The 16,587-nt window shown below is 50.3% G+C and overlaps 1 protein-coding gene across 2 annotated transcripts in view; it reads left to right on the forward strand.

Annotated features, from left to right (window-relative positions):
- Positions 1-3,892: 3,892 nt before the first annotated feature.
- Positions 3,893-16,587, forward strand: part of SEC14L5 (SEC14 like lipid binding 5) — a 60,817-nt gene continuing 48,122 nt past the window's right edge. For both annotated transcript variants that reach the window (XM_054533422.1, XM_054533421.2), the window contains exons 1-2: positions 3,893-4,156; positions 4,871-4,984. In XM_054533422.1, coding sequence (XP_054389397.1) covers positions 4,922-4,984 — 63 coding nt within the window. In that variant the 5' untranslated portion in view covers positions 3,893-4,156; positions 4,871-4,921. The remainder of the gene's footprint in view (positions 4,157-4,870; positions 4,985-16,587) is intronic.

Consider the following 16,587-nt stretch of genomic DNA (forward strand, 5'->3'; position numbering starts at 1 on the left):
TTTCTTTTTTTTTTTTTTGGGATGGAGTCTCACTCTGTTGCCCAGGCTGGAGTGCAGTGGTGTGATCTCAGCTCACTGCACCCTCCGCCTCCCAGGTTCAAGTGATTCTCCTGCCTCAGCCTCCTGACTAGCTGGGATTACAGACATGCGCTACCATGCCTGGCTAATTTTTTCATTTTTAGTAGAGACAGATTTTTGCCATGTTGGCCAGGCTGGTCTCGAACTCCTGACCTCAGGTGGTCCGCCCACCTCGGCCTCCCAAACTGTTGGGATTACAGGCATGAGCCACTGTGCCCAGAGCATTTTGCCACAATAAAATTAAGCTGGGGACTGTACCCTGCTTGCTGCATCTTCTCCAGCTTCAGAGCCATCCCAGGGCCCCTTATGTATTCCAAGATCTTAACCCCCGTTCTTAATGTCACACTGAGCCATTCAACTCAGGACATTCCCAGCAGGATGCCTTCCAGGAACATCTGCCTTTAGATTGGGTCCAGAGTTTTACTCAAACAAATGCATCACTAATGGTTGAATCTTCTCTGGCAGTGGCCCATCTGCTGGGAACACATTCAGAGACATGGGGTGGTTTCTGGGGTTCCCAAAACCCACCTCCTCATAAGGCAGCTTTGGTTGGGTCATTCTTGCAGGGCAGGTGGGAAGCAGCAGATAGAGGCTAAAGAACCTGCCCTGGGACTGAGTTCATGCCTGGATCCCTGGGGAATCAGCCTATCCTTGCAGCGCCTTCTTGTCCTGAAGCCAGGGTGCCTGTAGATCTTGCAATTCAGGGCTTGGAAATCACATCTTCCCGGGGCATCAGCTGCAGCTCTAGGAGAAGAAGTCATTGGAGAACTGGAGTCCTGGGTTTGAGTTCCTTACTAGCTGTGTGGCCTTGGGCTAGTTATTCAGTCTCTCTGTGCCTTGTGCCTTAGTTTCCTTACCTGTAAAACGAGGATTAAAATAGTTTTGACTGTATATGGGCATTTAATTGAGATGAAAGCCACGTAACAGAAAATTAATCATTGTAATATTGTGGCCCCAATTCAGTGGTATGCGCATTTGCAATGTTTTGCAACCACCACCTCTATCACATTCCAAGACATTTTCATTGCTCTGGGGTTGCTTTGAGGATTAAATGCATTCGTGTTTGTAAAGCTTTAGAATGGTGCTAGGTATAGTAAGTGCCAATGGAGTGTCAATAAGTGGTAGGAATAATTAGTAGAACAGTAATAATAGGCAACTGGGCCAGGTGTGGTGGCTCATGTCTGTAATCCCAGCACTTTGGGTGGCTGAGGCAGGTGGATCACCTGAGGTCAGGAGTTTGAGGCCAGCCTGGCCAACACGATGAAACCCGTCTCTACTGAAAATACAAAAATTAGCCTGGTGTGGTGGCAAGCGCCTGTAATCCCAGCTACTCGGGAGGCTGAGGCAGGAGAATCGCTTGAACCTGGGAGGTGGAGGTTGTAGTGAGCCAAGATTGGGCCACTGCACTCCAGCCTGGGCAATAGAGCAAGACTCCATCTAAAAAAAACACCCCCAAAACCCAAAAAAAGCTGGAGTAGGTGCTGGTGGCATTATTAATTCCCTTCCCTGGGGCTGGAGGAGGAGGGAGTGGGGTTCTCACTCCCCTCCAGGCCCCAGTTTCCACTTTGAGCTCTCTGTACCCGCAGGGCTGTCACACCTCTGTCTCCCACGCAGAGTCATTGTCCTCCCTCAATGTTGGGCAGCAGGAGAGGCGGACTTAATGCCTTTCGTGGTGGTAACAGCAGCTAACGGTGTTAACGTTCACTTTGCTCTGTGGCGATGCCTGGGCAGAGCTGGGCATTTCCTGGATGAGCCCGGGTTAGTAGAGTCATCCCTGGATTCCACGTCCCCCAACTACTCACCCTTGTGTTACTCCAGGAGCCATGGGCTATCATTTGCTGCCACCTTGCGACAGGGATGGGAACTTTGTGTCCCATTTCCGCCCTTGATTACCTTATTAGCCAAGAGTGTGCTGGGCACCTGCTGCCTGCCTGCCAGGTCCCCAGTAAGATCCTTGCCAACATGTGGGCAGGTGAATAAGGCAGCCACGGCCCCTGCCCTCAGGGAGCTCACAGTCTCCTGAGAGAGACCGCCAGGAACCCACAGATAAATAAAACGAATAAATGCAATATTAGAATGTGATGCACGCTAGGAAGGGAAGAGAGGTGGTTTTCACAGGGTGCAGGGACAAACTTGAAATATACCAGGGGTTGTCCATCTCCCTGGCCACCTCTGACTTCCCCTGCATGAAGCGGTGAATTCACCCCACGCTGGCACGTAGTAGGTGATCAGTAAATGGTGAATGAGTGGATACATGGATGACAGCGCTGTCCAGAGCCAATTTCTTGGCTCTTGTAGGCTAAACAGATGAGGAGTGGCAAGGCAGGACTTCTGCGAGCAAGGCTGGTCCCCTGGGAGTCCTGGGAGGGCTGAAAGGGGTTAAGTGTGAGTTAAAATGAGAGTGACGGACAAATGGCACTCTCCCAAGGGAGGCCCCCTTACTCCCTGTTTTATTTATTTATTTATTTATTTATTTTGAGACAGAGTCTTGCTTTGTTGCCCAGGCTGGAGTGCAGTGGCCAGGTAACAGCTCACTGCAGCTTTGAACTTCTGGGCTCAAGGGATCCTCCTGCCTCAGCCTCTTGAGTAGCTGGGACCACAGGCACGTGCCAACACGCCTGGGTAATTTTTTTTTTTTTTTTTTTTTTGCGACGGAGTTTTGTTCTTCTTGCCTAGGCTGGAGTGCAATGGCGCAGTCTCGGCTCACTGCAACCTCCACCTCCTTGATTCAAGCGATTCTCCTGCCTCAGCCTCCCGAGTAGCTGGGATTGCAGGCATACGCCAACATGCCCGGCTAATTTTGTATTTTAGTAGAGACGGGGTTTCCTCATATTGGCCATGCTGTTCTCGAACTCCTGACCTCAGCTGATCTGCCCGCCTTGGCCTCTCAATGTGCTGGGATTACAGGCATGAGCCACCGCGCCCGGCCTAAATTAAAAAAAATTTTTTTGTAGAGATAGGGTCTTGCTATGTTACCCATCTTGGTCTCCAACTCCTGGGTTCAAGCGATCCTCCCGCTTCGGCCTCCTAAAGTGTTTGGATTACAGGCGTGAGACATCGCGCCCGGCCTCTTACCTGTTTTAAATTGTCCTTTCTCTCCGCTGGCTCCTTGAGCCCCTTTCCTGCTTATTTTTTCCCTCGTTAGAGTTTTTCACCACCTCACACATCATATATTTGCTTTATTTATTGAGTGTCTGTCTCGCCACCGTAGGATAAACTCCACGAGGGCAGGGATTCGTGCGTGTGGCTCAACGGCGGCTCTCCAGCGCCTGGACAGGGCTGATCCCCAGCAGGCGCTCTGTGAAGGTGTGCAGAGTGGGCGAAGGTGCATGCGCGGGCCGTGGGGCGGGGACAGGTGGAGGAGCCAGTCAAACCCAAGTGCAGCGGGACGAGGGCGAGGTTAATCTGAGCAAGAAAAGCGTAAACTGTGCTTATCTACAAATGTAAACAGTACTGGCCGGACGCAGGGTCCGGGGCGGGTCGGCCCGGACTCAGGGTCCGCTTGGAGGCGGAGCTAGATTAGGGCGGGGTCGTCCTGCGGCCGACCATTCCCGAGGCTGAGGGCCTTGGAGGGCGTGGCCAGTGAAGGGGGAGGGGACTTCCTGAGGTGTGACCAATCTGGAGAAAGGACTGTGCTGAGGGCGTGGTCAAACAAGAGACATGTAAAATAAGGGGCGGGGCTAGAGCCGGGGAGGAGGGGGGAGTTCGCCTGGGGCGGGGCCAGGGCGGGGCGGGACCAGTTAGGGGGCAGGGCCAACCTGGGCGGGGCCATGGCCATGGACGTGGGCGGGGCCAAGTCAGGGGCGGGGCCAGGCCAGGATCTCCGCTGTCCCGGGTCCTGGAGCTCTCTCGGCCCGGCAGGTCTCGCTCCCGCCCCTCCGGCCTTCCACAGCTGTCCTGGCCGCAGGGTGTTCAAGGCGGGACACACCAGGCTAGCGAGCCGCGATCGGGCCCCGCCTCAGGCGCTGCGCTCCAGGTCGGGCGGGCGCGGGAGCCCGTAAGCGCTCAGCTTCCGAGCCAGGAGGGCTTCCAGGGCACTTCCCCTAGGCTGCATTCCCGAAGGCTCCCGAGGGCGAGGGTGAGCAAAGCTGCGGGGACCTGTGTGTGCATGCGTGGTGCGAGTACCTCTACGTGTGTGTACGTGTGTGTGCATGTGCGCACGAGTGTGTGTGCGTGTGTGCACGTCTGTGCACACCAGGGGAATTGTGTGCGTGGAGTTGGGCAGGTGCGTGTTTCAGGGTGTGTGTGCAAAGTTGGAGGCGTGTGCAAAAGCAGTCCCGTGTGGGAGGGAAACCTGCGTGTGTACATGTGTGTGATAGAGACAGTGCCTGTGAAATGTGAAGGCTGTGTGTGTATGTCAGGGTATCTGGGAGGAAAATGGGAGGGCAGGTGCAAGGAGACCTGGGGGTGGGCTGTAGGCCAGCAAGTCTGTGGCAAGCTGCGGGGTGCATGCGTGAAGAGAACCGTGGGAGTGAAAGAATTGCAAATGTGTGTGTGTCTGTGTGGGTGGCAGTGAGGCTTCTGGGGGCCCTCAGTGTGAAGGCGTGGGGGTAGAGGAAAGTTTGGGGGTGCTGACTGCTCTTGGAAGGCTGAGCGTGGTCTGGGGTCATGGCTAATGACAGGGAAGCTGTTGGGGCTTGGCCTGGAGTAATTTGGGGTAATATCAGCCTTCTCAATTTGAAGGCTGGGGAGCTGTGTGGGTGTGGCCAGGGGCTGCCCCTTACACTTGGTGGGTGGCGTCCCTGCTTCCCGAGGTGGGAGCTGCAACCTCACCAGTCACCCCTCGCCCCAGGCTCCGTGCACACCCCTGCCTGGTGACCTCCACTGGTGCTCCAGGGTGAACATGGTTCAGAGATACCAGTCTCCTGTCCGAGTCTACAAGTACCCGTTTGAGCTGGTCATGGCGGTGAGTGACTCCTGATTCTTGGGCCCCCATGTGACAGTTGGAGGGACTTGAGATCAGCTATGGCGGGAGGAAGACGGAGCTCCTTAGACTCCCAGATCAGAAGGAATTAGTGAGCTACTCAGCTGACCTGGTGGGTTTAACTTCTAACCAGTGACCCCTCTGTCCAACCATCCTATCCTCGGCCCAGTGACCAAAACACAAAGTCTTTCTTCCTTCTTCTTGTTAAAGCTGACCTGCTCCCTTACTTTAGACTCTCCAGATAGAAAACAAAGGTATCAGGGGCCAAGCCACTGCTGTCATTTCATATAATGGCATATCATAGTGCTAAATGGGATGGTGGTGATAATGACAACAGCTGTTTATTGAATGTTTACAGCACTGTCTTAACAGATGATGTTTCTTCCAATTCCTGATAGCTGTTATTATTCCCATTTAACCTCCATGAAACTGAGGCTTTGACAGGTGAAGGGATGACACCAAGTTCTGTATCTACGCAGAGGTGGAGTCGGGGCTCAGATCCCCACAGAGGAGACTCTAGAACCTCACATTTGACCACAGAGCCCTCCTTCTGCTCACAGACCCCCTTCCCTCCCCTTCAAGGAAGCTGACACCGGGACGAGAGAGAGAATGAGTGGGTAGGTTTGCTTTGTGATGTACTCTGTGTTGTGCAGCAAGTCAGTTGGAGGCCTAGAATTGGCTGCCAGATCCTTGGCCCCCAAAGATCCTTGGCCCCTGGTCTTTGCACCCTGGGGGCAGGAGCTGGACATAGGTGGACGTGGAATTCCTTCTTGGCTCCATCCCTCTGCCTCTCAACACTTCACTTCCCTGCTCAGTAACAGGGGGACAATGCTACGAGGTTGCGGGGAGGAGTCAATGAGATAATTCTTGGTGCTCCTGGCTGTGTGCTGGGCACACAGTAGGAGCTCACAAAATATGCTGTTGCTGTTATTACACCGAAGTCTTGTAAATTAATGTATTGAAAGTGTAAGAAACATTAGCATCCACCCCCGTCTGTCCCACCCCAGCACTGACTGCTTAACCCCAGCCTTCTATCCAGGGACTTTCATATCTCTTGGTGTCTGTGTGTGTCTGTGTGTCCAGTCCTGTCTTATTCTATGAATCTACATGCATATATGTTTATTGTCACACAGAGGATTTAAAAGCATCACCAAAATCATCCACATACTTTGTGCTGTTACAGGCAGATGGTTCTAGGACAGCAAAGAGGTAGGCACTGGCTTAGTGTCATATTCCAGCTCCCCAATTGACTAGCTGAGTGACTGTGGGGCAAGTCACTTCATCTTCATGAGCCTCCACTCCCCATCACCAAAATGGGAATCTCCTGGCTTCCAAATCCCGGTGTCATGCTGTGGATTAAATGAATCAATGTGTATAAAGCTCCCAGTACAGGGCTGACGCAGATCAAATGCTCACTGAGATCCAGCTATGATTGTTACTGTTTTTGTAAGTGGCTGTGTGACTTTGCTTCTGTGTAATGGAAGTGGAACACCAGGGGATGGTGAAGAGATCCAGGGATGTGAATTCAGATGCTTTAGGGTTCTGCTGTGCTCTGCCATGCTCTGGTTGTATGTTTTTAGAAAGTTGCTGAACTTAAGCCGGGTGCAGTGGCTCACGCCTGTAATCCCAGCGCTTTGGGAGGCCGAGGTGGGTGGATCACAAGTTCAGGAGATTGAGACAATCCTGTCTAACACGGTGAAACCCCAACTCTACTAAAAATACAAAAAAAATTAGCCGGGCGTGGTGGCGTGCACCTGTAGTCCCAGCTACTTGGGAGGCTGAAGCAGGAGAATCTTTTGAACCCAGGAGGCAGAGGTTGCAGAGAGCCGAGATTGCGCCGCGACACTCCAGCATGGGTGACAGTGTGAGACTCTGTCTCAAAAACAACAACAACAACAACAACAACAACAAAAGTTGCTGAACTTTTCTAAGCCCCATTTTCTTTTATTTTTTCGAGACTGAGTCTCACTCTATTGCCCAGACTGGAGTTCAGTGGCACCATCTTGGCTCACTGCAACCTCCGCCTCCCAGGTTCAAGCCATTCTTGTGCCTCAGCCTCCTGAGTAGCTGAGATTACAGACGCACACCACCACGCCCTGGTAATTTTTGTATTTTTAGTAGAGACGGGGTTTCATCATGTTGGCCAGGCTGGTCTCAAACTCCTGACATCAAGTGATCCACCAGCCTCGGCCTCCCAAAGTGCTGGGATTACAGGGGTGACCCACTGCATCCGGCCCCTATTCACATAGCCTTAAGTGCTACATTCATGGGCATGGCTTATTTTCAAGTGCAATGATTGTAAATACTTTTGAGAACCCTAAACATGACAAATTAAGTTGGAATTTATTAACCATATGCAGTCGATGGTTTTCCATCCTGTAGTTAATGTGTCTCAGCTTCATGGCAGAGAACCATGGGTCCCTGGACTGTCAAAGAAGGGTGGGGACAGTTTCTCTCTTCTTATGAATGAATGAGCAAGTGCTTGGGTCTTAGAACGTGTGAGCTGCCAGAGCCTTAAATTAAGAGTGATTATTTATGTTTATCAACCACTTATTGTCACTTGGTAGGACTGGGCCCTGTGCGAGGCAAACAGACACACACACACACGATCACTTTTCATCTTCATGACAACCTTATGAGGCGTATATAGTCATCCCCATTTCACAAATAAAGAAAATGGGAGCTGGGCGCTTATTCATAGAATAAGACAGGACTGGACACACAGTCCTGCACTTGAACCTGGGCAACAAAGCAAGATTCTGTCTCAAAAAAAAAAAAAAAAAGAAAAGAAAAAAGAAAACAAAAACAACAGAAAAACTATATGAATAGGACTAGTAACGCACTCGCATTGCCTTTATTGGGTATGTTAAACATATTTTGTAAGCTTCATGTTCCACAAATGAAGGCAGGGCTCCATTTACTCCCTTCGCTGTTGAGTCTCCAGGTACTGACACCTGTGGGTAGAGTGAAAAAAAGGCTTTCAAATCTTTATTATCTGGGGCCAGGTACGGTGGCCAATGCCTGTAATCCCAACACTTTGGGAGGCCAAGGCGGGCGGACCACCTGAGGTCAGGAGTTCGAGACCAGCTTGGCCAACATGGTGAAACCTTGTCTCTACTAAAAATATAAGAATTAGCTGGGCGTGGTGGCAAGCACCTGTAATCCCAGCTATTCAGGAGGCTGAGACAGGAGAATCACTTAAACCTGGGAGGTGGAGGTTGCAGGAAGCCGAGATTGTGCCATTGCACTCCAGCCTGGGGGAAGAGTGAAAATCTGTCTCAAAAAAAAAAAAAAAATAATAATAATAATCTTCCTTATCTGTACCTGCCTTAATTTAAGTCATTTGTATTTTTCAAAGGGACTGCCACAACCATGTCATTCTATCTTCCATACAGTCCTTGTCTGTGAAATGGTCCCAAGCCACAGCAACACTGCCAACAAAGCCACTTTGCCGACTGTTTACAAAACATTATTGTCCCCAAAATAGCTGCATAACTCAACATAACTTGCACACTGTGGAGGCACAAAAGGGGTTTTCTATGCTTAATGTTCGTCTTTGTTTCTCAGTTAAACACTTGCCCTCAGATTGGGTCAGATGCCGGGGAAGTTTCAGATGAACTCGGCTATTTTCACTGTATCCGAGTGACCAGAAAAGCTGGCCTTTCAGTTTTTCTGTTTAACAAAACTGACTTCAGAATCAAAATACCCCTGGCTTCTTCAAAAGTCCACTGACAATGACACAAATGACTGAAATTGGGCTTGAGTAATTGATTACAAAATTGTGCTTTGAGGTAACCTTTCTAGACCTGGCTTTAAACGTTTTTAAAAATTAATACTCTCACTTCAAAAATTTATCTAGTCAAATAAACGGAGATTTCTCTCCAAATTCCTTCCGATGAATTTTGCTTCTAAAGGGAAGGATTCTAGGGGATCTTTCCTCCTCCCAAGTATTTTTTTTTTTTAAGACGGAGTCTTGCTCTCTCTGTCATCTAGGTTGGAGTGCAGTGGCATGATCTTGGCTGACTGCAACCTCCGCCTTCTGGGTTCAAGTGATTCTCTTGCTTCAGCCCCCTGAGTAGCTGAGATTACAGGCATGTGCTACCACACTCGACTAATTTTTGTATTTTTAGTAGAGACGGGGTTTCACCATGCTGGCCAGACTGGTCTTGAACTCCTGACCTCAAGTGATCCGCCCGCCTTGGCCTCCCAAAGTGCTGGGATTAGAGGCGCGAGCCACCAGGCCCAGCCTTTTGCTCCCTTTTTTCTTTCTTTTTGAGACAGAGTCTTGCTCTGTTGCTGAGGTTGGAGTGCAGTGATGCAATCATGGCTCACTGAAGCCTTGAACTCCTGGGCTTAAGCCATCCTCCTGCCTTAGTCTCCAGAGTACAGCCTTAGCTGGGAGTACAAGCATGCACCACCATGACCGGTTAGTTTTTAAATTCTAATATATAAAAATTTATATATACTTTTATAGAAATGAGGTCTCACTATGTTGCCCAGCCTGGTCTTGAACTCCTGGGCTCAAGTGATCCTCACACTTTGGCCTCCCAAAGGGCTGGGATTATAGGCATGAGCCACTGCGCCCAGTCTTCCTTTCTTTCTTGATAGCATTCTGTATCATTGGGTTCAAAACAATGAGCTTTTATTATCTTGGTAAACAGAGAAGAACAATTAAGACAATGGAGGCAGCTGGAGTATCCAGTGTTGGAGAGGGTCTGTCAGTCCTTTGAATGCCCGGGTTCCAGAAGGTGTGTGGGGTGGTGGTGTCTTTGTGGAGGTCCTTGCATAGAGGACACAAAGGCCATGTGGCTCAGGTTGCCTGAGTCCCGAAGGCCATGGTCTGCCCAGCCCATTGTGAGTCGAGTCTAGGTTATTTGTCTCTTTTCTCAAGTGGGTGGTAAAGAACCAGGGCTGGGCATGGTGGCTCAAACCTGTAATCCCAGCACTTTGGGAGGCCGAGGCAGGTGGATCATGAGGTTTGGAGATCAAGACCATCCTGACCAACATAGAGAAACCCCGTCTCCACTAAAAATACAAAATTACCTAGGTGTGGTGGCACATGCCTGTAATCCCAGCTAGTCGGGAGGCTGAGGCAGGAGAATCTCTTGAACCTGGGATACAGGTTGCAGTGAGCCGAGATCGTGCCATTGCACTGCAGCCTGAGTGACAGAGTGAGACCCCATCTCAAAAAAAAAAAAAAAAAAAAAGAACCAGACCCACAGGCTCTATCCCTGCTCGAGGCCTCAGCACATTCCCCAATTCTTCTTCTTCACTCCCGACCTCAGGTGATCTGCCCGCTTCAGCCTCCCAAAGTGCTGGGATTACAGGCGTGAGCCACTGTGCCCCGCCTCTTCTTCTTTTTTCGATATGGGGTCTCACTGTCACCCAGGCTGGGGTGCAGTGGCCTGATGTTGGCTCACTGCAACCTTTGTCTCCCAGGCTGAACAGATTCTCCTGTCTCAGCCTCCGTAGTAGCTGGGATTACAGATGCCCACCACCACGCCCGGCTAATGTTTGTATTTTTAGTAGCGATGGGGGGTTTCACCGTGTTGGTCAGGCTGGTCTTGAACTCCTGGCCCCAAGTGATCTGCCCACCTTGGCCTCCCAAAGTGCTAGGATTACAGGTGTGAGCCACTGCGCCCGGCCACTATAATATATATTTTTAAAACTACCTCATTGAGGTGTGATTGACACATAAAAAGCTATATGTCTTTAACGTATACATCTTGAATGTGTCTGGTGATAAGAAGACACCTGAGCGTACAATATTTTTAAGGTTCACCCACATCTTAGCATGCATAGATTCTGCCTTGTTTTTATGGCTAAATAAATACTTCACTGTGTATGAATATACCACATTTTCTTTATCATTCATTAGTTGGTGGATATTTAAGTTGTTTTCAATTTGGGGGGACTATTATAAATAGTGCTGCTATAAATATGCACAAGTTTTTGTATGAACATATTCTTTCCAAATAAATCTCTGTTGTTGGTCGGGCGCGGTGGCTCACGCCTGTAATCCCAGCACTTTGGGAGGCTAAGGAGGGCGGATTACGAGGTCAGGAGATTGAGACCGTCTTGGCTAACGCGGCGAAACCCCACCTCTACTAAAAATAGAAAAAATTAGTTGGGCGTGGTGGCGGGCGCCTGTAGTCCCAGCTACTCGGGAGGCTGAGGCAGGAGAATGGCATGAACCCGGGAGGTGGAGCTTGCAGTGAGCCGAGATAGCGCCACTGCACTCCAGCCTGGGTGACAGAGCGAGACTCCATCTCAAAAAAAAAAAAAAAAGAAATCTCTGTTGTGAATGGTACTGGTTATTCAATGGGTTTTTGAAGATTCTATTTTAAATTTTATTGAAGGCCAGTTGTAGTGGCTCACCCCTATAATCCCAGCACTTTAGGAGGCTGAAGCAGGAGGATTGCTTGAGCTGAGGAGTTTGAGACCAGCCTGGGCAACACAGGGAGACCCCATCTCTACCAAAAATAAAATAATTAGCTGGGTGTGATGGTGCACACCTGCAGTCCCAGCTACTTGGGAAACTGAGGCAGGAGGATCACTTGAGCCCAGGAGATTAAGGCTGCGGTGAGCTGTGATGGTGCTACTGCACTCCAGCCTGGGCAACAGAGTGAGACCCTGCCTCAAAAAATAAAATTAAAAACAATTTAAAAAATGTTAAAAATATTTAACAAACCCATACACAGCACTGAAGTTCTGCCACCATGCCTGGCTAATTTTTTCTATTTTTTAGTAGAGACGGGGTTTTACTGTGTTAGCCAGGATGGTCTCGATCTCCTGACCTCGTAATCCACCCTCCTCTGCCTCCCAAAGTGCTGGGATTACAGGCGTGAGCCACCGCGCCCGGCCTCTTTTTTTTTTTTTTTTTTTGAGATGGAGTCTTGCTCTGTCACCCAGGCTGGAATGCAGTGGCATGGTCTCGGCTCACTGCAACATTCACCTCCCGGGTTCAAGTGATTCTCCTGCCTCAGCCTCCTGAGTAGCTGGGACTACAAGTGCCCCCCACCATGCCCAGCTAAATTTTTGTATTTTTAGTAGAGACAGGGTTTCATTATGTTGGCTAGGCTGGTCTTGAACTCCTGACCTCAGGTAATCACCCGACTCAGCCTCCCAAAATGCTGGGATTACAGGCATGAGCCACTGCGCCGGGCCCCAGACACTGCTCTGAGTCTATTCACTTATTAATTCCTTATAGCCACCCCATGAGATGAGTTCTGTGGGCAGCCCATTCGACAGAGGAGGAGACTAAGGAGAGGCTTATCCAAGGCTCCAAAGCAAACATGTAGCAGGTGGGGACTCAACTTCAGGCAGTTCAGCCCCAGAATTTACACCCCGACTATGAGCTCTGCCATTTTTCAGAGCTGGATGGAGGATCTGAAGTTACTGAGGTGGCATCTGGGCCAAGTGCATGGTCCCAGCGGAGGCAGTTACCATCAGGATGCCTTTACCCCTTTGGGACCCTGCAAGGGAGAACACAGCCCAAGCCTGCAGGCCCTGGTCCCTGGCACACCGGCCAAGTCCGGGAGTGTTTATTCAACGGTACCTGTGGCCAGCCCTTTAGGCCAGCTCAGAGGCAGGTCAATTATAACAGCCCGATCTGTAGCAGAAGAGGAAACTGAGGCTCAGCAAGGTCCAGGAGACTGTCCCTCAGTGACCAGTGTTTATGGTCCCACAGAGCCACAAACCGGGTGACTTAGAACAACGTAAGTTCATTGCCTCACTGTTCTGGAGGCTGGAAGCCTGAATTCAAGGTGTGGGCAGGCCCACACTCCCTCTGGCTGCTCTAGAAGGGGATCTGCCCCTGGCCTCTTTCCCAGCCTCGGATAGTTCCTTGACTTGGGGCAGCAGAACCCCAGTCGTCACATGGTGACTCACTGTGTCCAGATTTCCCTATTTTATAAGGACACCAGTCATACTGGATTTATAAGGACACTCCAGTGGCCTCGTTCCAACTTGATTGCTTGTAAAGACCCATTCTCCAAATGTCCAAATGAGGTCACATTCACAGGTACCAGGGCTTAGGACTTCAACATATCTATTTTAGGGGTTACATTTCACAGCTGGGATTTAAACTCAGCGAATCTGACCCCACAGCCAGAGCTCACAGCCAGACTTTCCGGATTCTGGCTCTGACCTTTCTTTCCCTTTGTTTTTTTTTTTGACACAGTGTTGCTCTGTCGCCCAGGCTAGAGTGCAGTGGTGCAGTCTTGGCTCATTGAAGCTTCTACCTCCCAGGGTCAAGCGATTCTCCCACCTCAGCCTCCTGAGTAGCTGGGATTACAGGTGCCCGCCACCATGCCCGGCTGATTTTTGTATTTTTAGTAGAGATGGGGTTTCACCATGTTGGCCAGGCTGGTCTCCAACTCCTGACCTCAGGTGATCTACCTACCTCGGCCTCCCAAAGTGCTGCAATTACAGGCATGACCACACCTGGCCTCCTTCCTTCCTTCCTTCCTTCCTTTCTTTCTTTCCTTCCTTCATCCCTCCCCTCCCTTCCCCTCCCTTCCCCTCCCCTCCCCTCCCCTTCCCTTCCCTTTCTCCCTCTCTATTTTATTTTATTTTATTTCTTTTTTGAGACGGGGCTTGCTCTGTTACTCAAGCTGGAGTGCAGTGGTGCAATCATGGCTCAGTGCAGCCTTGACCTCCTGGGGGTCAAGTGATCCTCCCACCTCAGCCTTCTAAATAGCTGAGACCACAGGTGTTCACCACCACACCTGGCTAATTTTTTTTTTGAGACGAAGTTTCGCTCTTGTTGCCCAGGCTGGAGTGCAGTGGCATGATCTCAGCTCACTGAAACCTCTGCCTCCCACGTTCAAGCAATTCTCCTACCTCAGCCTCCTGAGTAGCTGGGATTACAGGCATGCACCACCACGCCAGGCTAATTTTGGTATTTTTAGCAGAGACGGGGTTTCTCCATATTGGTCAGACTGGTCTCGAACTCCCGACCTCAGGTGATCCACCTGCCCAGGCCTCCCAAAGTGTTAGGGTTACAGGCGTGAGCCACAGCGCCTGGCCGCACCTGGCTAATTTTAAAAAATATTTTTGTAGAGGTGAGCTCTCCCTATGTTACCCATGCTAGTCCGAAATTCCTGGGCTCAAGCCATCCTCCTGCCTTGGTCTCCCAAAGTGCTGGGATCACAGATGTGAGCCCCTGTACCTGGCCTTGACTTTCCATAAACATTTGTGCACCAGCAGCAGTACTGTGGCTTTAGGAATGGCCTGGTCCCCTTTTGTCCAGCCACTGCCCAGGTGTTCCTGTGGGGCCCCAAGCCCAGCAGCTTCAGGTCACCTCTGTTTTGCAAACCTAAATAAGGAAGATGGCTTGGAGTAGAACTTCCTAAGCAAAAGGCTTTTCCTGTGGAGGAAGGGTTATGGAGGTAAGGTTCTGTCCTTCAGCAATTACGTGTTAAAATATTTAAAGACCTGGCCTTGTTGTATTGATAAACAGCTTGTAATTTAGCCAATGTGTTATTAATAAGAAGCAGCCTGTGAAGGTAAATTTGTGTGGCTTAGGCCAAAAGCAGTTACAGTTGGATTCGCTGTTACGGATGTAGTTTTAACAAAGCGGCAGGGGCCTTATTTAAATGAGTTTAAATTAGCTCCCTGGAGCCCGTCATCTGATCCTGTTGCTAACAGATTAAGGCAAGCAATGTTTTCTACCTTGAGTGCTGCTCTGATTTGGGCTGGGAGAACAGAGGTGATCCACTGCCCTGCAAAGTTGTCTTCTGATTTCAGAGGGCCCTGAAATAAGTGTAAGGCCCTCATTCATTCATTTCTGTGTGCATTTATTTATGCATTCATGCATGTGTGCATTCCACAAATATTTTTTGAGTTTCTGCTGTGTGCTGAAGGCTGTGCTAGGTGGATTCCTAGTACTTCTTTTTTTCTCCAATGTCAGAGGCTCAAATGTTCACTGATCTAGTACTTTTTTTTTTTTTTTTGAGACAGAGTCTTGCTCTGTTGCCCAGGCTGGAATGCAATGGTGTCATCTTGCGCATGGCAACCTCCGCCTCCCAGGTTCAAGCGATTCTCCTGCCTTAGCTTCCCAAGTAGATGGGATTACAGGCGCCTGCCACCATGCTCGGCTAATTTTAGCATTTTTAGCAGAGATGGGGTTTCACCACGTTGGTCAGGCTGGTCTTGAACTCCTGACCTCAGGTGATCCACCCACCTTGGCCTCCCAAAGTGCTGGGATTACAGGTGTGAGCCACTGTGCCCAGCCTGATCTAGTACTTTTTGAAATGCATTGTTATTCTGTTCATTTGTTTCCTTGTTTCCTTGTTTATATGGGTATTTTTCATTAAGGGAAGCTCCAGGAAGAAAAGGCTGTGTCTGTTTTGTCTGGTTCTTTTTCTTTTCTTTTTCTTTTTTTTTTTTTTTGAGACAGGTCTCAGGTTGTCACCCAGGCTGGGGTGCAGTGGCATGATCACAGCTCACTGCAGCCTCGACCTTGCAGGCTCTCGCGATTCTCCCACCTCAGTCTCCCAAGTAGCTGGGACTACAGGCATGCACAACCACACCAGGCTAATGTTTGTATCTTTTGTAGAGACGGGTTTTTACCATGTTGTCCAGGCTGGTCTTGAACTGCTGGGCTCAAGTGAACTGACTGCCCCTCAGTGTTGGGATTACAGGCGTGAGCCACTGCACCTGGCCCGTCTGGTTCTTTTCATGTGGTTCCTGCCCTTATGCAGCCCCCAGTATAGTGTATTGGGGGAGGGGGTGACAGACAAATGCCATGTAGAGCCATTCGTCATGGGGAAGAACAGGGCATTGTAGGAACACAAAGAAGGACCCACTGGAGGCCACAGGAGGGTCATTTGAGCCAGCCAGGCTGAGAGTTGCGGGGAAGCAGGGAGTGGGGAGGTGGGGGGTGTTGGGAAGGGTTTAGGCTATGCAAAGGCCAATGGGGCGGAACTTGTCTCTCATAGAAGTGAACTAGCTTAATTGGACCCCAGTGCAAGTTATAAAGTGGCTGGCAGCGTTGTCAGCGGCCAGGAGGCAGAGGCGTTGGAGGTCTGGAGGCATTCCTGAGACACTTGGAAAATTTAAAATAGCGTTTCCCCTCTGCGCAAGGTCCTGACATACCATGTAAATGTCAAGCTGCTGTGGGCTGGCCTCGCTAAGTCACATCTGCCCTCCCGGAGCCATCAGGGGCACCAGCTAATCCTAGGAGTCCCTGGGCCCCGCTCCTGACACGTGGGTGAGACTCTGCAGTGGGTTTGTGCACACATGGGTGGCACGGGCTGACGTTCTCCCAGTGCCGGAGAGGCCAGGCGTTCTGAGGGTGAGTCCTCACGTGGAGGGGACACGGCTGCCCAGCCCAAAGGTACATCTAAGTGTGCAGAATCAGGAACCAGTAAGAACTAAACCTGGCCGGGTGCGGTGGCCCACGCCTGTAATCTCAGCACTTTGGGAGACCTAGGTGGGTGGATCACGAGGTCAGGAGTTCGAGACCAGCCTGGCCAACATGGTGAAACCCCATCTCTACTAAAAATACAAAAATTAGCTGGGCGTGATGGTATGCACCTGTAGTCCCAGCTACTCGAGGAGAATCGCTTGAACTGGGAGGT

Source organism: Pongo abelii, chromosome 18, assembly GCF_028885655.2.
Source record: "Pongo abelii isolate AG06213 chromosome 18, NHGRI_mPonAbe1-v2.0_pri, whole genome shotgun sequence".
Taxonomy (NCBI): domain Eukaryota; kingdom Metazoa; phylum Chordata; class Mammalia; order Primates; family Hominidae; genus Pongo; species Pongo abelii.